The 23,709-nt window shown below is 44.4% G+C and overlaps 1 protein-coding gene across 1 annotated transcript in view; it reads left to right on the top strand.

The window, feature by feature from the left end:
* Positions 1-17,025, top strand: part of adamts12 (ADAM metallopeptidase with thrombospondin type 1 motif, 12) — a 55,723-nt gene extending 38,698 nt beyond the window's left edge. The window contains exons 21-25 of the mRNA XM_014161801.3: positions 186-338; positions 9,051-9,227; positions 9,314-9,460; positions 9,593-9,743; positions 12,586-17,025. Coding sequence (XP_014017276.1) covers positions 186-338; positions 9,051-9,227; positions 9,314-9,460; positions 9,593-9,743; positions 12,586-12,701 — 744 coding nt within the window. The 3' untranslated portion in view covers positions 12,702-17,025. The remainder of the gene's footprint in view (positions 1-185; positions 339-9,050; positions 9,228-9,313; positions 9,461-9,592; positions 9,744-12,585) is intronic.
* Positions 17,026-23,709: the final 6,684 nt, after the last annotated feature.

The following is a 23,709-nucleotide window of genomic DNA, read 5'->3' as shown; positions in this document are numbered from 1 at the left end:
ATGAACCCCGTATAATGGTGAATAGTCATGGAGAAGACACACGTCTATACTTACTTACAACATACTTTCCTTTGATGAACGAGGGTTTTATATCAGAATTAAAATAAATAAACCAAATCTCCCTTGACCCTCTTACTGACGTTCCGTCTTCCTCTCTCTCTCTTCTCACCTGTTGTCTGTGTCAGTGTTCTATGTCATGTGGCCTGGGGGCAGTGTGGAGGCCAGTGCTGTGTAGCTCCCAGCAGGAATCGGACTGTGCCAACCTGGAGAGACCGGAACCAGCTCGCACCTGCCACCTGCGGCCCTGTGCCACCTGGCTGAGTGGCAACTGGAGCAAGGTCAGTATCCTGGGTAAACTACGCAAGACAGCAACACCTCACTTATTATGGTGAGCTGATTATACTATACCTCTCTGTCTCTCTCTGTCTCTCTCTGTCTCTCTCTGTCTCTCTCTGTCTCTCTCTCTCTCTCTCTCTCTCTCTCTCTCTCTCTCTCTCTCTCTCTCTCTCTCTCCAATTAAATTCAATTTGCTTTATTGGCATGACGTTACAATGTACATATTGCCAAAGCTTACTTTGGAGATTTACAATATTAACATAATTAAAATAATAATAATAAATATTGTCAATGGGACAACAGTAACAACAATAATCAAGGGTCAAAATAACCATACATTTATTTTTTATTGATTTATTTAACCTTTATTTAACATTGAACCATAACAATAAGCATAGTACAGGTTGGTTGGTCTGTCAGACATTGTCCCTCATCTTATGGCAGGCAGCAATGTAGTGCGCTGCCAACCCACACGCTGCCAACCCACAAGATTTTTTATCAGTAACCATTGTCAAATAGTTTGCCACGGTGTACTGTCGATTTAGGGCCAGGTAGCACTGTATTTTACTTTGTGCTTGTGCTTATGTTTTGTTTTGACAGTGTTGTAATTTGATTTATTCTGATTGATTGGATGTTCTGGTCCTGAGGCTTCAGTGTGTTAGTGGACCAGGTCTGTGAACTCAGCCCCAGGACCAGCTGAATGAGGAGACTCTTTTCTTTGCTCAGCTCTTGGCATTGCAGGGCATGGTAATGATATGAGTGGGGGTCATTGTATTTTAGATGTTTACAAAACTGAATTGCTCTTTTTTGAGTTTTTATTATTTGTGGATATTTGCCTAATTCTGCCCTGCATGCATTGTTTGTAGTTTTCCTCTGGACAAATAGGAGAATCTTACAGAACTTGCATGCACGGTTTCAATTAGATGTTTGTCCCATTGGGTGAAATCTTGTTTGCAAGTGGACCCCACACCTCGCTGCCATTAAGTGCAATTGTTTCAATGACACATTCAATTAGTTTTATCAACATTTTAATAGGTATTTCAATTTTAATTTGTTTTTTTTTAATGGCATAGAATGCCCTGCGTGCTTTCTCTCTCAGTTCATTCACTGCCTCATTAAGGTGTCCAGTTGAGCTTATTTTTTAAAACCTAAGTAATTGTAGTGTGTGCAGTACTCTATATATTTTGTACCAATTGAGAACTTTGGTCTAATTCCCAGAGATCTGGATCTTCTCTGGAAAATCTGTATTTTTGTATTTTTGGGGTTTACTGCCAGGGCCCAGGTCTGGCAGTACTGCTCTAGCCAGTCCAGGCTCTGCTGTAGGTCATGTGCTGTGGGTGACAGCAGGCACAGGTCATCTGCGAAGAGCATGCATTTAACCTCTGAATTGTGGAGACTAACACCAGGGGCTGAAGATTTTTCTAGAATAGTGGCCAATTCGTTGATGTGAATATTGAAGAGTGCAGGGCTCAGATTGCAACCCTGGCAAAGGCCCTGCCCCTGGTTAAAGAATTCTGTTATTTTCTTGCCAGTTTTGATGCTGCACGTATTGCCAGCATACATTGATTTAATTATGGCTTATGTTTTACCTCCTACACCATTTTCAAAAATGTTTTTGAACAGTCCTGTATGCCAAATGGAATCAAATGCTTTTTGGAAGTCGATAAAGCAAGCATACATTTTAGTATTATTTTGGTGGACATGTTTATCTATCAGGGTGTGTAGGGTGTAAATATGATCGGTCGTGCGATGTTTTGAAATAAATCCAATTTGGCTTTTATATCAGGAATCAAGGTAAGACCCAGATGCAGACCGTGTCGAAGTAACAATGTTTATTACAGCAACAGAGGCAAAGGAACAGGATGGCAGGCAGGCTCAGGGTCCAGCAGAGGTCGTTAATACAGAGGTGGAGCAAAGGTACAGGACGGCAGGCAGGCTCAGGGTCAGGCAGTGTGGTCAGGCGGGTGGGTACAAGGTCAGGACAGGCAAGGGTCAAAAACCAGGAGGATGAGAAAAGAGAGACTGGGGGAAAGCAGGAGATGAACTGGCAACAGACAACACAGGTATAAATACACAGGGGATAATGGGGAAGATGGCCAACACCTGGAAGGGGGTGGAGACGATCACAAAGAGAGGTGAAACAGATCAGGGTGTGACAGTACCCCCCCCCCCCCCCCCCCCCCCCTAGAGGCACCACCTGGCGTCCTACCTGGGCGCATACCTGGTTGACCGGGGTGAAGGCTGTGGAAGTCGGCGATGAGGGCTTGGTCCAGGATGTCTCTAGTGGGGACCCAGCACCTCTCCTCTGGGCGTTAACCCTCCCAGTCATCCAGGTCCTGAAAACCCCTGCCCCACGATCAAACCCTCAGGTGGCGTCTCACTGTGTACGCTGGATGGCCAAGGGGAGGAGGGGTGGGCCTGGAAATAGAAGACAAAGGGCAGTGAGACACGAGCTTAATTCTAAACATATGGAATGTAGGATGAATACGAAGGGTACTGGGCAACAGAAGGTGGACAGCAGAGGGGCTAATGATCTTGGAGATGGGGAAAGGGCCAATAAACCGTGGGGACAGTTTGCGAGACTCCACCCAGAAGGGCAGATCCCGGGTGGACAGCCATACCTTCTGCCCAAGATTATGCCGGGTCTGATGGCAATCCACTTGTCGTTGATACCTGGAGGTGGTCTTGAGGAGGGCTGACCGGGCTCTCCTCCAGGTACGAAGACAGTGGTGGACAAACATCTGGGCAGAAGGTATGCCAACCTCTTCCTGCTCAGGGAAGAGCGGGGGTTGATACCCCAGGGAACACTCAAAGGGAGATAGGCCCGTGGTAGTGGCTGGGAGATAGAGATAGACCCACACAAGTGGCGGACTCATTGTGGTGGGGTTGGCGGAGACCAGGCAGTGCGGGGTATTTTCAAGGTCCTGGTTGGCTCACTTCAACTGGCCGTTGGACTGGGTAGTTTGGGGAGAGGAATGAAGTGGGCGGTTTTGGAAAACAGATCCACCACAGTCAGGATGGCGGTGTTGCCATCAGACGGGGGAAGACCCGTGACAAAGTCCAGGGAGATGTGAGACCAGGGACGGTGGGGGACAGGCAGAGGTTGGAGGAGACCAGCCGGAGCTTGCCAAGGAGTCTTGTTCTGTGCACACACCGTGCAAGCGGCGACGAATGTGGACACGTTAGGAACCATAGTAGGCCACCAAAAGCGCTGTCAAAAAGGCCATGGTCCGACGGGCGCCCGGGTGGCAGGCAAGCCTGGAGGAGTGGGCCCACTCCAGGACCGCGGAGCGCACGGCATCAGGAACGAACTTCCAGTTATCAGCCCCCCCCCCCCCCCCCCCCCCCCCCCAGGGTTCGGCTGGGAACACTGTGCCTCATGGACCTGCTTCCCGATTCCCCAGCTGAGTGCCGTCGACAGGCATGGAGTGGGAAAGATGATCTCATGTCCTAGGGTATTAGTCGCGGGGGGGGGGGGGGGGGGGGGGGGAGGGGCAGCGGGACAGTGTAGACTTTCTTGGATCCACGGTTGTGTGAGAGGGAGAAGTTGAACCGTGTGAACAGCAGGATCCATCCGACTTGCCTGGAGTTGAGGTGCTTGGTGGTGCGGAGATACTCCGGGTTCTTGTGGTCAGTCCACACAATGAACGGATGTTCCAATGCCATCTTCACCGCGAGAAGCTCACGATTCCCCACATCGTAGAACCAGGATGGAAGTTGTGGTGAAGCAATGTTTGAGGTCCCGGAACACCCAGTCAGCACCTGGGGATCACGTGAACGGAACCTTGAGCGCGGTGAGTGCTGACAGGGTCGAAGCCAGGGTGCTGTAACCCCGGATAAAGCGGTGATCGAAGTTGGCGAACCCTAGGAAACATAGCAGCTGACGTAGGCTGAGGCTAATCCATTACTGCTCTCACCTTCCCGGGATCCATCTGGACACTCCCAGCAGAGATGATGTAACCCAGAAAGGGGATGGTGGAGCGATTCGCGACTCACACTTCTCCGCCTTCAAACAGCTGATTCTCCAGAAGGCATTGAAGGACCTGCTGGATGTGGAGCACGTGTTCTTGAGGGGAGCGGGAGAAGATGAGGATGTCATTAATGTACACGAAGACGAACCGGTTCAACATGTCACGGAGGACATCATTCACCAGAGCCTGGAACACAGCAGGGGCGTTTGTGAGGCCAAATGGCATGACCAGATACTCGTAGTGGCCACTGGATGTGTTGAAGGCGGTCTTCCACTCGGCCCCTCTCGTATCTGCACCAGGTGGTAGGCGTTCCATAAATCCAGCTTGGAAAACACAGTGGCCCCCTGGAGCGGCTCAAAGGCCGAGGAGATGAGTGGCAGCGGGTAACGGTTCTTAACCATAATGTCATTGAGTCCCCGGTAGTCAATGCATGGGTGCAGGGTCTTGTCTTTTTTCACCATGAAGAAGAACCCTGCGCTGGCGGGAGAGGAAGAGCGATGGATAAATCCAGCAGCTAGGGAGTCCACAATGTATAATACCATTCAAAAGTTTGGGGTCACTTAAACATTTCCTTGTTTTTTAATTAAAATAACATCAAATTGATCAGAAACACAGTGTAGACATTTGTTAATGTTGTGAATTACTATTGTAGCTGGAAACGGCAGATTTTTGATGTAATATTTACATAGGTGTACGGAGGCCCATTATCAGCAACCATCACTCCTGTATTCCAATGGCACGTTGTGTTAGCTAATCCAAGTTTATCATTTTAAAAGGCTAATTGATCATTAGAAAACCATTTTTCAGTTATGTTAGCACAGCTGAAAACTGTTGTTCTGATTAAAGAAGCAATAAAACTGTCCTTCTTTTGACTAGTTGAGTATCTGGTGAATCAGCATTTGTGGGTTGGATTACAGGCTCAAAATGGCCAGAAACAAATAACTTTCTTATGAAACTCGTCAGTCTATTCTTGTTCTGAGAAATGAAGGCTATTCCATACAAGAAATTGCCAAGACACTGAAGATCTCATACAACGCTGTGTACTACTCCCTTCACAGAACAGCGCAAACTGGCTCTAACCAGAATAGAAAGAGGAGTGGGAGGCCCCGGTGCTCAACTGAGCAAGAGGACAAGTACATTAGAGTGCCTAGTTTGAGAAACAGACATCTCACAAGTCCTCAACTGGCAGCTTCATTAAATAGTACCCGCAAAACACCAGTCTCAACATCAACAGTGAAGAGGTGACTCCGGGATGCTGGGATGCAGGAACGTTCTCCATATGGCCCACCAGAGTACTTGCACCTACCAGTGAGCCTGGTTTCTTTAAAGGACAAGAGTACACAAAATGACCAAGAGGCAACAATACAGACAACTCTTCGTGTCAATCCTGTATTGCCGTTCTGCTGGTGACAGCCCAGCTCTTCCTAGTGGCATAGGCTCAGGAAGAGGTGACTCAGCCGTCTTCGGCAGCTTTTGGGGCAGGTCGGGAAGCCTCCGGTTCTCTCGGCAACAAGTCCATTGAGAGCTTCCGGGATGACTCAGAGGCAAGTGGGATCCCTGGGCGTGCGAGCCAAAATCCAAATTCCTCTCCCTCCGTCGTTCCCGTAATCACCCATCGATACGCATGGTCAAAGCAATGAGGGAATCGAGCTCCATAGGTAACTCCCAGGCTGCAAGCTCGTCCTTGACCTCCTCCAGGACGCCGAGCAGGAAAATATCGAAAATGCCTCTGGATTCCAAGCACTCTCCGCTGCCAACGTGCGGATATCCACCGCATAATCAGCTACACTGATTATGCTATGCTAATCCAGCACTGCCGATGCTGGATTAGCTTCCGTGCAGCCTCTCGCCCGGAGGACGGGGCATCAAAGACCTTCCTCACTTCTCCCACAAACCCCTCCATACTAGCGCATATGGCCGGCTGTTGCTCCCACACAGCAGTAGACCAGGTGAGAGCCCTCCCGAACATCAGCGTGATGAGGTAGGCTATCTTGCATACCGATGGTGGCTCCCTGGGTGGAGATGATGTTGCGCAGCTGGCCCGGGTCTGCTGTGTCAGTCATGGCCAGTTCGTTCTATCAGGAATCAAGGTAAGACCCAGATAAAGACCGTGTCAAAGTAACAATGTTTATTACAGCAACAGAGGCAAAGGAAGAGGACGGCAGGCAGGCTCAGGGGCAGGCAGAGTGGTCAGGCGGGTGGGTACATGGTCAGGACAGGCAAGGGTAGAAAACCAGGGGGACGAGAAAAGAGAGACTGGGGAAAAGCAGGAGCTGACACAAAAATGTTGGTTGGCTTGACAAACTGGCCACAGACAAACAGAGAACACAGGTATAAATACACAGGGGATAATGGGGAAGATGGGTGACACCTGGAGGGGGATGGAGACAATCACAAAGACAGGTGAAACAGATCAGGGTGTGACATTTTACTCAAAACATTGTGCTTATTTAGGAAATTTAGGACAGAAAACCTTTCCCATGTTACTGTTCACACAAATGACTCTGTAATTGTTCTTAAAGATTGGGGTTATGAGTCCTTGATTCCAGATTTCAGGGAAATAACCTACACTCAGGATCAAATTAAACAGTTTTAATATAGCCAATAGAAATTTTGCACTAGTGAGTTTGAGCATCTCATTTAGGATGCAATCAGGTCTGCATGCTATTTTTTTAATTTGAGGGCCTGAATTTTCTTATAGAGCTCCTGGTCAGTAATTAGGGAGTCCAGTGGATTTTGATTGTCTTTTTTAGCTTTTTCTAATCCATTCGACTTCTCATGAATTTGGCATTGTTCTGCGTTTGCATCAGTTTGAACGGTGTTGTAGAGTGTTTTAAAATGTGCTGTCACCATTATGTATCGCTAATTCCTCTAGTTTCGATTTTTTTCAGCAATACAGTAACTACTAACTACTGAGTTGTTCAGAGTGATAAACAGGATAACAGTCAGAAATACAGTAACTACTGAGTCGTTCAGAGTGAGATAAACAGGATACCAGTCAGAAATACAGTAACTACTAACTACTACGTTGTTTAGAGTGAGATAAACAGTATAACAGTCAGAAATACAGTAACTACTAACTACTGAGTTGTTCAGAGTGATAAACAGGATAACAGTCATAAATACAGTAACTACTGAGTTGTTCAGAGTGATAAACAGGATAACAGTCATAAATACAGTAACTACTGAGTTGTTCAGAGTGATAAACAGGATAACAGTCAGAAATACAGTAACTACTGAGTTGTTCAGAGTGATAAACAGGATAACAGTAAACATCTTCTCTTTTTCTTTTTTCCTTCTTCCTATTCATTGAACAAGTAAATGTTTAGCACAGTAGCTGTGTGTGTGTGTGTGTGTGTGTGTGTGTGTGTGTGTGTGTGTGTGTGTGTGTGTGTGTGTGTGTGTGTGTGTGTGTGTGTGTGTGTGTGTGTGTGTGTGTTTAGTGCAGTTTAGTGTAGATTTATTGGAGAAGCTGTTTAATCTCACTCAATCCTGGCCCCCTCTCCTGTCCTCTGAGGGCCTCCGCGTAGTTGCGCTGGTTCTGCTGTTGGGCCTTGTGGAATGGAGGGGGGCCAGGTCTGGGCCGGGGGGCTTCCTCTCTGGTCTGGTAGAGGTGGTGGTCTGGTGTGGGGTAGTAGGCTGGGCCCGGTTCAGTTTGGCTGTGCCGATGGAGGTGGTGATGCTCTGGTGGTGGGTAGGGCCTGTGGGGTGTGCTGGGTCTGGTGGGGCGTTAAGGGGGCCTGGGGCTCCGTAGTGGTGTAGTGGTCTGGTAGGGGTCTCTGGGTGGTCCTCTGTCCAGTGCGGCATGGGGTGTTTGTCTACCAAGTGCCACATCCTTTAGAGACTTGGCAAACATCCCTACTGTCTGCTTCCTCAGGTGGGAGTGGTCGTGCAGATGCTCTGGGGTGAGTAGGCCACACCCTCTGGTGATGTCAGCGTTGACTTTCTGAATGGTTCAGGGATGAAAGTCTTTGTGGGGCAGCAGAGTGGAGATGGTGATGTGGGAGTTGGGGAACCACTCAGAGGCCCTCTCTGCTACTCTGTTGACCAGGCTGTCTATGCTGTCCTGCTCCTCTCATAGGTTGTTGGTGCCGGTGTGAATAATAATGTGGCCTGGTGTGCCAAAGTCAGACGGGACAGGATGTGGAGTGCATCCTGAGTGCATCCTCCTCTGTCTCTGTCTTTGTTTCTCTCTCTCTCTCTGTCTCTCTCTCTCATTCTCTCATTTTCTCTCTGTCATTCTCTAATTCTCTCATTCTCTAATTCTCTCATTCTTGCATTCTCTCTCTCTCTCCCTGTCTCTTTCTCTCTTTCACTCATTCTCCCTCTCTCTTTCTCTCCCTCTCTCTCTCTTATTCGCTCTCTCTCTCTCACTCACTCATTCACTCTCTCTTATTCTCTCTCTCATTCTCTCTCTCTCTCTCTGTCTCTCTCTCTCATTATCTCATTCTCTCTCTCATTCCCTAATTCTCTCATTCTCTCATTCTCTCTCCCTGTCTCTTTCTCTCACTCACTCATTCACTCTCTCTTATTCTCTCTCTCATTCTCTCTCTCTCTCTCTGTCTCTCTCTCTCATTATCTCATTCTCTCTCTCATTCCCTAATTCTCTCATTCTCTCATTCTCTCTCCCTGTCTCTTTCTCTCTCTCACTCATTCTCTCTCTCTTATTCTCTCTCTCCCACCCTCTCTCTCATTCTCTCTCTCCTCCCACCCTCTCTCATTCCCCCCCCCCCCCCTCCGTAGTGTCCAGAGCGATGTGAGGTGGTGGGAAGGAGGCAGCGTGAGGTGCAGTGTGTGGATGGGCAGAAGGGACGTCCACTGAGACCATTCCACTGCCAAGCCCTTTCCTCCAGACCCCCCAGCACCCTGTCCTGTCATCCCCAACCCTGCCAGCCCTGGAGAACTTCCCCCTGGGGACAGGTACACACACACATTATCACATGTTGACTGGCTTGGTCCATATGAATTACAATATGATTGTTAATATAAACTCCTTTCATCCCCAGTGTTCTCGTAGCTGTGGTGGTGGATTGTGGGAGCGGCTGGTGTACTGCCCTGAGCCGCAGCGCTGTAGCGCCACCCAGAGGCCAAACGACACAGAGACCTGCAACCTGCAGCCCTGCAGCTACTGGGACCCGCAGGACTGGGAGAAGGTAATGGCACAGGGGAACATACTTACTTACAGTTTGCGCCTGTTACATGTTCAGAGTGTGCATTGCATGGTACTGTGTGTCAGTGGGGAATAGTGTGTGTGAGTAATGTTTGTTGTCTTCTGTGTGTGTCAGTGCTCTGTGAGTTGTGGCGGGGGGATGCAGCATCGCGTGGTGCCGTGTGTCGTTGAGGACTCTAGCTCTGTGGAGAACAGTCTCTGTGACCAGAGAAACAGGCCTGACACAATCAGGACATGCAACTTGCAGGAGTGTAAGACTAACACAGGTAAGACAAACACAGGTAAGACTAACACAGGTACGACTAACACAGGTACGACTAACAAAGGTAAGACAAACACAGGTACGACTAACACAGGAAAGACAAACAAAGGTACGACTAACACAGGTAAGACAAACAAAGGTACGACTAGCACAGGTACGACTAACACAGGTAAGACAAATACAGGTATGACTAACACAGGTAAGACAAACACAGGTACGACTAACACATGTAAGACTAACACTGGTAAGACTAACACTGGTAAGACAAATACAGGTACGACAAACACAGGTACGACTAACACAGGTAAGACTAACACTGGTAAGACTAACACTGGTAAGACTAACACTGGTAAGACAAATACAGGTACGACTAACACATGTAAGACTAACACTGGTAAGACTAACACTGGTAAGACAAATACAGGTACGACAAACACAGGTACGACTAACACAGGTACCACTAACAGAGGTACGACTAACACAGGTAAGACTAACACAGGTAAAACTAACACAGGTAAGACTAACACAGGTAAAACTAACACAGGTAAAACAAACACAGGTAAGACTAACACAGGTCCGACTAACACAGGTAAGACTAACACAGGTATGACTAACACAGGTAAGACAAATACAGGTACAACAAACACAGGTATGACTAACACAGGGAAGACTAACACAGGTATGACTAACACAGGTAAGACTAACACAGGTATGACTAACACAGGTAAGACAAATACAGGTACAACAAACACAGGTATGACTAACACAGGGAAGACTAACACAGGTATGACTAACACAGGTAAGACTAACACAGGTAAGACTACACAGGTACGACTAACACAGGTACGACTAACAAAGGTAAGACAAACACAGGTACGACTAACACAGGAAAGACAAACAAAGGTACGACTAACACAGGTAAGACAAACAAAGGTACGACTAACACAGGTAAGACAAACAAAGGTACGACTAGCACAGGTACGACTAACACTGGTAAGACAAATACAGGTATGACTAACACAGGTAAGACTAACACTGGTAAGACAAACAAAGGTACGACTAACACAGGTAAGACAAACAAAGGTACGACTAACACAGGTAAGACAAAGGTACGACTAACACTGGTAAGACTAACACTGGTAAGACAAATACAGGTATGACTAACACAGGTAAGACTAACACAGGTAAGACAAATACAGGTACGACAAACACAGGTACGACTAACACAGGTACCACTAACAGAGGTACGACTAACACAGGTAAGACTAACACAGGTAAAACTAACACAGGTAAAAAAAAAACAGGTAAGACTAACACAGGTCCGACTAACACAGGTATGACTAACACAGGTATGACTAACACAGGTAAGACTAACACAGGTATGACTAACACAGGTAAGACAAATACAGGTACGACAAATACAGGTACAACAAACACAGGTATGACTAACACAGGGAAGACTAACACAGGTATGACTAACACAGGTAAGACTAACACAGGTAAGACTACACAGGTACGACTAACACAGGTACGACTAACAAAGGTAAGACAAACACAGGTACGACTAACACAGGAAAGACAAACAAAGGTACGACTAACACAGGTAAGACAAACAAAGGTACGACTAGCACAGGTACGACTAACACAGGTAAGACAAATACAGGTATGACTAACACAGGTAAGACAAACACAGGTACGACTAACACATGTAAGACTAACACTGGTAAGACTAACACTGGTAAGACAAATACAGGTACGACAAACACAGGTACGACTAACACAGGTAAGACTAACACTGGTAAGACTAACACTGGTAAGACTAACACTGGTAAGACAAATACAGGTACGACTAACACAGGTAAGACTAACACTGGTAAGACTAACACTGGTAAGACTAACACTGGTAAGACAAATACAGGTACGACTAACACAGGTAAGACTAACACTGGTAAGACTAACACTGGTAAGACAAATACAGGTACGACTAACACAGGTAAGACAAATACAGGTACGACTAACACATGTACCACTAACAGAGGTACGACTAACACAGGTAAGACTAACACAGGTAAAACTAACACAGGTAAAACAAACACAGGTAAGACTAACACAGGTCCGACTAACACAGGTATGACTAACACAGGTATGACTAACACAGGTAAGGCTAACACAGGTATGACTAACACAGGTAAGAATTTTTGAATTTTTGCACCAGAAGTGGCATAAAATCACCCAACATCAATGTGAAAGACTGGTGGAGAGCATGCCAAGACGCATGAAAGCTGTGATTGAAAATCAGGGTTATTCCACCAAATATTGATTTCTGAACTCTTCCTAAGTTAAAACATTAGTATTGTGTTGTTTAAAAATGTTCTTATTTTCCTTGCATTATTTGAGTTCTGACAAAACTGCATATTTTTTGTTATTTTGACCAGTTGTCATTTTCTGCAAATAAAAGCTTTAAATTACAATATTTTATTTGGAATTTGGGAGAAATGTTGTCAGTAGTTTATAGAATAAAACAAACATTTTCATTTTACCCAAACACATACCTATAAATAGTAAAACCAGAGAAACTGATCATTTTGCACTGGTCTCTTAATTTTTTCCAGAGCTGTATATGCTGTTGATTGACATACAGTACAGCAGGTAGCCTAGCCGTTAAGAGCGCTAGGCCGGTAACCGAAAGGTTGCTCGTTTAAATCCCCAAGCCAGCTAGGTGAAAAATGTGTCGATGTGCCGATGCCCTTAAGCAAGGTACTAAACTGTAGCTGCTCTGTTTTTTTTTATTTATTGCGGTTGACCTAAATCCGTGTTCTGTTCTGTCCTTGGTGTTGGTTGTATAGGTCTGCTGTGTAGGAAGAACAGCATGTCGTCTCGGTTCTGTGACAAGTTGAAGCTGCTGGGCCGCTGCTCCCTCAGGTCCATCCAGAAACAGTGCTGTGTCACCTGTAGAGGGTAAACTCTGACCCGCACTATACCCACCTCATGGACCCCTCTCATACAAAATACACACATACACATCTTCCACACTGCGATCCTATTGGTGGATTTCATCTCTAGTGCAATCAGCCAACAGCAGCCTTTTCACCATCACCATCATAATAACCCCCACAAACTGTCGTTATCTTCTTTGGGCAGAAATTCATGGAGCTATGGTACTGTGTACTGCTGCTGTGTGCAGTTTGTCTTAGCCAGTCTTGCACCTTCCCAGCTCTTCCAGGGTATCAGGCCTCCAGCTGCCTCTAAAGAGTTAGTTATGTCAACTTCTCTCCAATATCCCACCTGCTTTCCAATACTGATGAATGTAAACTCAGAATGTCTACCTGTGTAATCGGCTGCCATGTTGTTTTCTATTCAACGTTCCCCCACCACAGAAATGATAATGACATCCGGTAACACTGTGTTTACATCCCCCTTTCAGCTGGTATTTGCCTGGTATTTACAAAGACATTAGGAGGTGACAATGGGTATTTTCTGATACTTAATGAATCCCCAAAACAAACAAATTAGTAATGATAAGATAACTATTATGTCATCAACATTTTCCATGTCACTTCTGAGCAGGGATTGGCAAAAATGACAAAATACAATAACAAAGTACCATAAAGATCAATGTATCAAAATAAACCAGAAAATACTTACATTTTGAAATGTATTTAATTAAAATACATGTATTTTGTATTTTATAATACAGAAGCACTTAGCTGGCCCGAACAGCAACAACATTCTCAGTAACGGTTACAGAAATGTTTTACTTGCTATAACTGTGATATGTGGATATTAATTTGCACTGACTGTATGTCACTCTGGATAAGAGTGTCTGCTAAATAACCAAAATGTAAATGTATATATGAAAATGAACATACCAAAATGAACTGCAAAGCACACTGGGTATTATTATTGGCCATGTTTCAGGGTCACGTCTAGATAGGATACAGCTTAACCTAATTCTCCTAACCTGCTACGTTAATTCTCCTAACCTGCTACGTAAATTCTCCTAACCTGCTACGTTAATTCTCCTAACCTGCTACGTTAATTCTCCTAACCTGCTACGTTAATTCTCCTAACCTGCTTGCGTAAATTCTCCAAACCTTCTATGTTAATTCTCCTAACCTAATTGCGTAAATTCTCCAAACCTGCTACGTTAATTCTCCTAACCTGCTACGTTAATTCTCCTAACCTGCTACGTTAATTCTCCTAACCTCCTTACCTAAATTCTCCTAACCTGCTACGTTAATTCTCCTAACCTGCTACGTTAATTCTCCTAACCTGCTACGTTAATTCTCCTAACCTGCTTGCGTAAATTCTCCAAACCTGCTACGTTAATTCTCCTAACCTGCTACGTTAATTCTCCTAACCTGCTACGTTAATTCTCCTAACCTGCTACGTAAATTCTCCTAACCTGCTACGTTAATTCTCCTAACCTGCTACGTTAATTCTCCTAACCTGCTACGTTAATTCTCCTAACCTGCTTGCGTAAATTCTCCAAACCTTCTATGTTAATTCTCCTAACCTAATTGCGTAAATTCTCCAAACCTGCTACGTTAATTCTCCTAACCTGCTACGTTAATTCTCCTAACCTGCTACGTTAATTCTCCTAACCTCCTTATCTAAATTCTCCTAACCTGCTACGTTAATTCTCCTAACCTGCTACGTTAATTCTCCTAACCTGCTTGCGTAAATTCTCCAAACCTGCTACGTTAATTCTCCTAACCTGCTACGTTAATTCTCCTAACCTGCTACGTTAATTCTCCTAACCTGCTATGTTAATTCTCCTAACCTGCTATGTTAATTCTCCTAACCTGCTTGCGTAAATTCTCCTAAACCTTCTACGTTAATTCTCCTAACCTAATTGCGTAAATTCTCCAAACCTGCTACGTTAATTCTCCTAACCTGCTACGTTAATTCTCCTAACCTGCTACGTTAATTCTCCTAACCTCCTTACCTAAATTCTCCTAACCTGCTATGTTAATTCTCCTAACCTGCTACGTTAATTCTCCTAACCTGCTACGTTAATTCTCCTAACCTGCTTGCGTAAATTCTCCAAACCTGCTACGTTAATTCTCCTAACCTGCTACGTTAATTCTCCTAACCTGCTACGTTAATTCTCCTAACCTCCTTACCTAAATTCTCCTAACCTGCTACGTTAATTCTCCTAACCTGCTACGTTAATTCTCCTAACCTGCTACATTAATTCTCCTAACCTGCTTGCGTAAATTCTCCTAACCTGCTACGTTAATTCTCCTAACCTGCTACGTAAATTCTCCTAACCTGCTACGTTAATTCTCCTAATCATACTACGTTAATTCTCCTAGCCTGCTACGTTAATTCTCCTAACCTGCTACGTTAATTCTCCTAACCTGCTACGTTAATTCTCCTAACCTGCTACGTTAATTCTCCTAACCTGCTTGCGTAAATTCTCCTAAACCTTCTATGTTAATTCTCCTAACCTAATTGCGTAAATTCTCCAAACCTGCTACGTTAATTCTCCTAACCTGCTACGTTAATTCTCCTAACCTGCTACGTTAATTCTCCTAACCTCCTTACCTAAATTCTCCTAACCTGCTACGTTAATTCTCCTAACCTGCTACGTTAATTCTCCTAACCTGCTACGTTAATTCTCCTAACCTGCTTGCGTAAATTCTCCAAACCTGCTACGTTAATTCTCCTAACCTGCTACGTTAATTCTCCTAACCTGCTACGTTAATTCTCCTAACCTGCTACGTTAATTCTCCTAACCTGCTATGTTAATTCTCCTAACCTGCTTGCGTAAATTCTCCTAAACCTTCTACGTTAATTCTCCTAACCTAATTGCGTAAATTCTCCAAACCTGCTACGTTAATTCTCCTAACCTGCTACGTTAATTCTCCTAACCTGCTACGTTAATTCTCCTAACCTCCTTACCTAAATTCTCCTAACCTGCTATGTTAATTCTCCTAACCTGCTACGTTAATTCTCCTAACCTGCTACGTTAATTCTCCTAACCTGCTTGCGTAAATTCTCCAAACCTGCTACGTTAATTCTCCTAACCTGCTACGTTAATTCTCCTAACCTGCTACGTTAATTCTCCTAACCTCCTTACCTAAATTCTCCTAACCTGCTACGTTAATTCTCCTAACCTGCTACGTTAATTCTCCTAACCTGCTACATTAATTCTCCTAACCTGCTTGCGTAAATTCTCCTAACCTGCTACGTTAATTCTCCTAACCTGCTACGTAAATTCTCCTAACCTGCTACGTTAATTCTCCTAATCATACTACGTTAATTCTCCTAGCCTGCTACGTTAATTCTCCTAACCTGCTACGTTAATTCTCCTAACCTGCTTGCATAAATTCTCCTAACCTTCTACCTTAATTCTCCTAACCTGTTACGTCAATTCTCCTAACCTGCTACGTTAATTCTCCTAACCTGCTACGTTAATTCTCCTAAACTGCTACGTTAATTCTCCTAACCTGCTTGCGTAAATTCTCTGAAACCTGCTACAAATGTCAATTTTCACAAAAGCTGTATCCCTTCTAGACAAACCTTGTTTTGGGGCAGAGCTTGTTCACATAACACTCAGCTTGCTTTGCAATTGTCCATTTTTACATACACATTTATATTTAGCTAATTTAGCAGATGCTCTTATCACCCCATAGTGCCATCAGACTTCTGATACCAATGCAGAGTGATAGGGGACCACAAAATGGTGAACCGCTATAACAAAAAAAAGTATTTTGAAAATACAAATTACAGCTTTCTAAAGGATCTTGTTAAAAACCCATTGGAGAGTAGTTCAGTCCAGTGTAATACAAATTACACAATTCTCAGAAGTATTTTAAATACTTCCCATCTCTGCTTCTAAGAAAATGCTGGGTAAACAGTAGACTATACAATAAAGATGAATGTTTTTGTCTAGTGTTTTTTTTATTGTGTTATTGTGGGGGTTTTCTGTGTTATTTCTCTCGTTCTAAGAGCTCTCGGGCGTACTGTGGCTCTGAAAAGTGATTTACCTGAAGCACAGATCTGGGATCAGCTTACGCTCCCCAAATCCTAACTTTAACCATAAGGGGAAAACATTAAACTGACCCTAGATTAGTGTTTCTGGGTAACATCACCCTACTCTAGTGCTGTATATCTATGCTGTGGTGCCCCTCCCCTTTATTAGGCTGGCCAATGAGAATGAGTTGTTGCAGGTCATCCCTCTCAGGCCTCAGTTAAGATTGCCGATGTGTTTATATGGTATTGTACAGCTGCTATTATCTTTATACAAACCTTCAGCAATAAATGCAATGACGAAAGAAGCGTTTGGTGTGACTGCTTTTTGCTTTGAATGTCCATCAAGATTATATCATTCCTTTTCACTGTTATTTCCCTGCAGTACCCCATCATCAGGTATTAGTTTGGAGGTTGCAGCCTTCTTGTGATTGTGGTGTCCAAAAAATGGGTTTGTGTGTGTGTGTGTGTTTTGATGGGTTGATGTTATGAAGTCGGAGTCCTGCCTGGCCCGTGGTGCCCCTGGTTGTCTATGTTGTCCTGACAGTATCGGTGAGATACGAGCCATATGGTCGATCTAGGAGGAAATGAAGAGGAGGATGTTATTGGTGGTAATACTCTTCAAACAGCAAAGCTTTAACACTGGCCTCAGGCTCATGACGTCAGGGGATACCATCTTCTCTCATCAACCACAACTGGTTGTTATAGGTGGCAAGGTAAACAGGATACGTTCTATAACATTATGCTCCTCAAGGTGTTTTGTGGCATTGCACATTTTCTAGTACAATTTACTGCCATGATTGCGCATGCTAAACAGGAGTAATTAATGTAATGGAATTTGGACTGAAGTTAGCATTCATCTGAATAAGTGCACTTGTTAGGATCAGGGCTATTCAACTCTGACCCTATGAGGTCCGGAGCATGCTGCTTTTCTGTTTTAACTGATAATTAATTGCACCCACCTGGTGTTCCAGGTCTAAACCAGTCCATGTTCAGACAGGAACAATGAAAAACACAGTTATTGGTGGTAATACTCTTCAAATAGCAAAGCTTTAACTTCAAGGTCCATAGTTGAGTTGGAAGGGTACTGTATATAGTATCACAGGAGGTTGGTGTCACCCTAATTGGGGATGACGGGCTCGTGGTAATGGCTGGAGCGGAATAAGTGGAATGATATCAAATACATCAAACACATGGTTTCCATGTGTTTGATGCTATGTCATTTGTTCCGTTCCAGCCATTATTATGAGTCGTCCTCCCCTTAGCAGCCTCCTGTAATAGCATGTGCACTATGTAAGTACCTCCTGCTTGGTCTACTTGCTTTAATATGAAATTGGACTGTTTACGGCATATGTCTTTTGGTAAAAGGAATACATCCACCACCAATGTGGAGCACATACCCAGCTCAGCCCACAACAGACATAGGCTATCACAGTGGAAAGGTGAGGGGGAATATTCTCAGTTGAAAACAGTCAGTGATTAGCTACAGATGTAGGATCTTAATTTGAGCCAGTTTGCTACAGCGGGAAGAAAATCCTGCAGCAACAAGAAATTAGAATTATTTTGTGGATTATATTTAATGTACATTTTGTAGGGGCTGATAAATTTTTCGCAAGGTAAAATCAAGTCTGAAATTTCAAAGTGGAAATTACAATATTAAGAAGCCTTTTTAAACCTCAAATACATTGGAACTTTTACATATCCTGCAATACAGGAAAGTTCTCTTGCAACCAGAAGATCAAATTAACATGCTACATCTGTAGCTGTGTAACACCTAGAACCATAGCACCAGGTTCTGTTTCAGGAATCATGTTGAACTCTTCTGTCCCAGATAACATGAGACTATGCCAGAAGCTAGTCAGCCGTAACGGTACACCGGCCCAATGTGGAGCACAGTGTCATAGATACAGTCAGTGCGTGTATGCGTGTGTGTGTGTATGTATGTGTGTGTGTTTATAACGGAGCTGTCTCCATCCAACTGTAGGCCTATTACCAAACCCCATCTCTCTTACTGCTGTGATGTCATAGTGTATTGGGTTGAGTCTGTAGTAACTGCACATTGGAAAGAATCTCGGTTTCCTTCTTTCCTAGTGACTGCACTCCACCCTGCGCTCCACCCTGCGCTCCACCCCGCGCTCCACGCCGCGCTCCATGCTGAATAGTTCTTCATTAGGCAGCCCCCCCTCCGCATCTCTCTGATTCAGAGGGGTTGGGTTAAATGCGGAAGACACATTTCAGTTGAATGCATTCAGTAACTGACTAGGTATCCCCTTTCCCTTTCTCAAGATTCGTCCTGACCTGCAAAAATATTCAGTCATTTAAAATGTTCCATTTAGCAGATGCTTTGATCCAAAGCAACTTCCTGTCACGCATGCATACATTTCACGTATGGTTGGCCCCAGGAATCAAACCCCTAACCCTGGCAGAACAAGCATCATGCTCTACCAACTGAGCTACACAGGACTAGGCTCAAGTCAGGACTAGGCTTAATCTGGGTCTGGGAAGCAGCCCTTTACGTTTAGATGTCTTAATTCGTAGATTTAAAAAAAAAAATCTTTAGTGCATTTTCACTTGACATCATACCGTATTAGAAGCCAATAATATTATTCTATCTTGGTCTGTCCATTTTAGTTCTGATGATGAAATTAACGTTTGGGGTCTGTGTTAATGTTACTGCGTTGTTATCAAAGTAATGACAACCACTGCTCAATACAGGTGAGTGAATCCAGTCTATGACCTGTAAATAAACTCCTCTAGCTTGCTGTAACCAACCCGTCCATCCTGGATGGGAGATAACATGGCAAACATCTATCGCTCGGCGTAAAACAGGAAACAGCAACCTCATCTGGGTTACCAGACACCCCACCACCACACACCGGCCTGGGACACTCAGGTTACCTATAAGACTAGAACAACAGTTGCCAAGGAAAGTGTCTCTGCGTACTGTTGAATATGACTAGTTCAACAACATGATGAATGTAAAGAATAGACAATGCTTGCTTTCTGTTAACAAATGAATGGAAAACAATTAGTAACCAATTTCAGGGGCCGTTTCATCACCTATCAAGGTGAAGTGAGAATAGGAATGGATGCGTTGGTTGGCCGAGGCGGGGCCCAGTCCCTCCTATCTGGGCCCCATCAGACTGTGTGTCCTCAGGCAGTAACACAGGCATCCCTGTCTGTACTGTACTGTACCAGGCCTGTTCCTTTATTAAAGTCTCCACCACAGCCTCCTCTGACCCAGGCAGCACACACAGAGTACAGCAGGCCTGGGGCCCAGACATCATATCTACGGTTGGCTCTCACTGATGGAATATTCTAGAATGCAACTTTCCAGGAGAATGAGATTTGCCTTTAGTTTCGCCTAAGTATCAAATTTCAAATCAAATCAAATTTATTTTTATATAGCCCTTCGTACATCAGCTGATATTCTCAAAGTGCTGTACAGAAACCCAGCCTAAAACCCCAAACAGCAAGCAAAGCATGTGAAAGAAGCACGTAGTGTAACAATGAATTAAATGTCAGTATCACTCATTGCTTTAAAGAGTGAGCATTTCATAGAGTATGCTACTTAACTGTTGCTACATATCCAAGTTGAAATAGTAGTTTTGTTTTGTTTTGTTGAACACTTTATTTGCACTTACTAGGGTAATTGTTTTGTAGTCACAACATTTAGATTTCCATTTCTATTCATTTTGCTACATTGTAACCTAATGAACACAAGCTGAATTACAGGCATATTTGAAATACTACATATAATATGATATATGATTTATATTGATTCTTAAAGAAACCTATTTTCTCATAGAGAAATAGAGGTAGAGAGAATATAAATCCCACCTGTCAAATTACTGACATGTAATGATGTTTTTGTTTTTGCACGGTACAAAGCCAGCTCCTGCATTGATGGGAAGGGCCCTTAAGTAAGCATTTCACTGTTAGTCCACACCAGTTGCTTGCAAAGCATGTGACGAATAACATTTGATTTGATTTGCAGCTTGCAGCTGGAGATCAGAAAAACATTGGCCTGTGGTATTGTCTTTGCTTTTTGAACTTTGATGACAAAGCTCTAAGATAGATCAATAAAGATTTGGTAAACACTAAACCCAGGGAGGGCAGAGGAAGATGAGACTCAGGCCACCCTCTGGTACCTCCAAAGCTCACTTATATTGCGTTTAGGAGAAAAAAACACAGGCATGGTTGCATTTACAAATCATTTTCTCTTCGGCTTCTAAAGAAATCCTGCAAATCTTTACCACATCTCAACTCTAAAACAAATCCATCTTTCTAGGCGACACCTGCAAAGAACATTATCCTCTGTTTGAAGGGAAAGCAAAACAACTCAATAGAAAGTGGTTAGAGTAAACTTTTACCCAGAAGAAGAGATTTTCCCCTCAGAGAGAGAGTTATATAAGGAGATATGGATTTATGCTAGCTGGATAAAGGTTTTCAAGGACATTCCTGCTGTGTCTAATGGGGTGGTAACTATAGATGGGGCATTCAGTCTGTCAGCGAGATAATGTGATATTGGCTCTCACATTTCCATGAGAGGAACACAGGCTGCAGTTTAGCAATTGAGAGTGATAATCAAAAAGTGAAAAATACACAGTAACTATCATTAAAAACATACAGGGTAAGGAAAGGCCTCAAATGGGTCGGGGTTAAAAGAAACGTCCAGTAATAAACTGAGTTACAAAATATTAGAAACACCTGTTCTTTCCATGACATAGACTGACCAGGTGAATTCAGGTAAAATCTATGATCCCTTATTGATGTCACTTGATAAATCCACTTCAATCACTGTAGATGAAGGGGAGGAGACAGGTTAAAGACGGGTTTTTAAGTCTTGAATCAGTTGAGAATGGATTGTTTACGTGTGCCATTCAGAGGGTGAATGGGCAAGACAAAAGATTTATGTGCCTTTGAACGGGTTTCTGCCTATGAAAGGGTTTGTGTGCACCGGTTTGTGTGTCAAGAACTGCAACGATGCTGGGTTTTTCACACTCAACAGTTTCCTGTGTGTATCAAGAATGTTCCACCACCCAAAGGACATCCAGCCAACTTGACACAACTGTGGTAAGCATTGGAGTCAACATGGGCCAGCATCCCTGTGGAATGCTTTCGGCACCTTGTAGAGTCCATGCCCTGACAAATTAAGTCTGTTTTGAGGGCAAAGGGGGGTGCAGTTCATATTAGGAAGGTATTCCTAATGTTTTGTACACTCAGTGTATAAGTTCCATGGGAATCCTATGGATGTCCATTATGATTGGGCCAATAATCAATTCAACTTGTCCCTGCTCCTCCAATTCTGTTTCCTTCAGTGCTGATTAAGGCTACCACGGTGGGAAGGGACAGAACAAAGGAAGTAGCCTACGGATAAGATTACTTTGTCTGTGGGGTGCCTGATAAAAGCAGACAGATTAAGACCAGTTTTATTAGGACCAGACCAATCCTCTGGCCGCAGGTCGTTGACAGACATTAAAGCAGACACTAAGAAACTGGGAGGGGCCTTAGGAGAGAAGCAGAAGGCAAGACATGGCATCAAGGGGAGAGAGGAGGAGATACGAAAAGGGCCGTTTCTGAACCATCATTTACAGTTAGGTTATTCCACTAATTCCATGCCTTTTGAGAAGTGTGACTTCGTTGGATTTCACCTCATTTTTACATTTTGTCATAAAGAGCACATGTTCCAACTTCATAAAAAACAAGTTTTCCCATCTCAAGAGGTTAAATTAAAAAATGACTATAGTAAGTGCCTATTAAGTGCCAATTAAAGTAACAGGGTTGACCGTAACAGGGTTGATGATTTCATCTTAAATCAGCCATAAATCCCCTTGTGACAGGGAGAATCAAAGTTTGTATGCAACAGTGGCAATACAATTCACACTTTTTTTTTTACCATTTCTAGCCTGTCTATAATTTGGTTTGACATGTAATGCTTGACCCACTCAGTTTTCCATCACAAAACACCAGGAAATGGCCAAAAAGAGTAGAACCAGCTCACCTGCTTTTACACTATGATTTGACTATTAGAAGTTCAATGTTTCTTTGGAAAAAAATATTTTTCACCATATTAAAACAAAATTCAGTTCACTTAACAAGGTTGACCTTAAAATGAGGAACTGTCACAGAATATGTCGTACTCGTTGCTGAAAATGTCATACTGGATAGAGAAGGACCAAGGCGCAGCGGGATTGTGGATACTCATTTTCTTTTAATGGTAAAAGGCAAAGCATCCACCGGAAAACAAAACAATACTCACAACATGGACAGTCTTACAGGCTATGCAAACGCAGTGCAAGAACAATTCCCCACAACCACAAAGACAAACACACACACCTATATAGGACTTCCAATCAAAGGCAACTATACACACCTGCCTTCAATTGGAAGTCCCAATCACCAACACAACATTAAACAAACAAACCACCTGCCACATCCTGACCAAGACTAAGCAATACGCCCTCTGCTGGTCAGGACGTGACAGTACCCCCCCCTCAAGGTGCAGACTCCGGGATGCACCTAAAAAAGAAAAACACAAGAAAATCCCCAATACCCCAACAAAACCAACAAACAATAACCCCTAAACAAAAAGGGAGGGAAGGGAGGGTGGCTGCCGTTACCGACGGCACTGTGCTACACCCCCTCTCCCCAACCCACCTATATCTGGAGGTGGCTCCGGTTCTGGCAGCTCCGGGCAGTCGGGCCGCTCTGCCAGTTCCGGGCAGTCGGGCCGCTCTGGCAGTTCCGGGCAGTCGGGCCGCTCTGGCATCTCCTGGCAGTCGGGCCGCTCTGGCATCTCCTGGCAGTCGGGCCGCTCTGGCATCTCCTGGCAGTCGGGCCGCTCTGGCAGTCGGGCCGCTCAGGCGACTCCTGGCAGTCGGGCCGCTCTGGCGACTCCTGGCAGTCGGGCCGCTCTGGCGACTCCTGGCAGTCGGGCCGCTCTGGCGACTCCTGGCAGTCGGGCCGCTCTGGCGACTCCTGGCAGTCGG

The sequence above is a fragment of the Salmo salar genome, chromosome 20 (assembly GCF_965601325.2).
Source record: "Salmo salar chromosome 20, fSalSal1, whole genome shotgun sequence".
Lineage (NCBI taxonomy): Eukaryota > Metazoa > Chordata > Actinopteri > Salmoniformes > Salmonidae > Salmo > Salmo salar.
The sequence above is the reverse complement of the archived record's forward strand: the minus strand, read 5'-3'. Positions and strand labels throughout refer to the sequence as shown.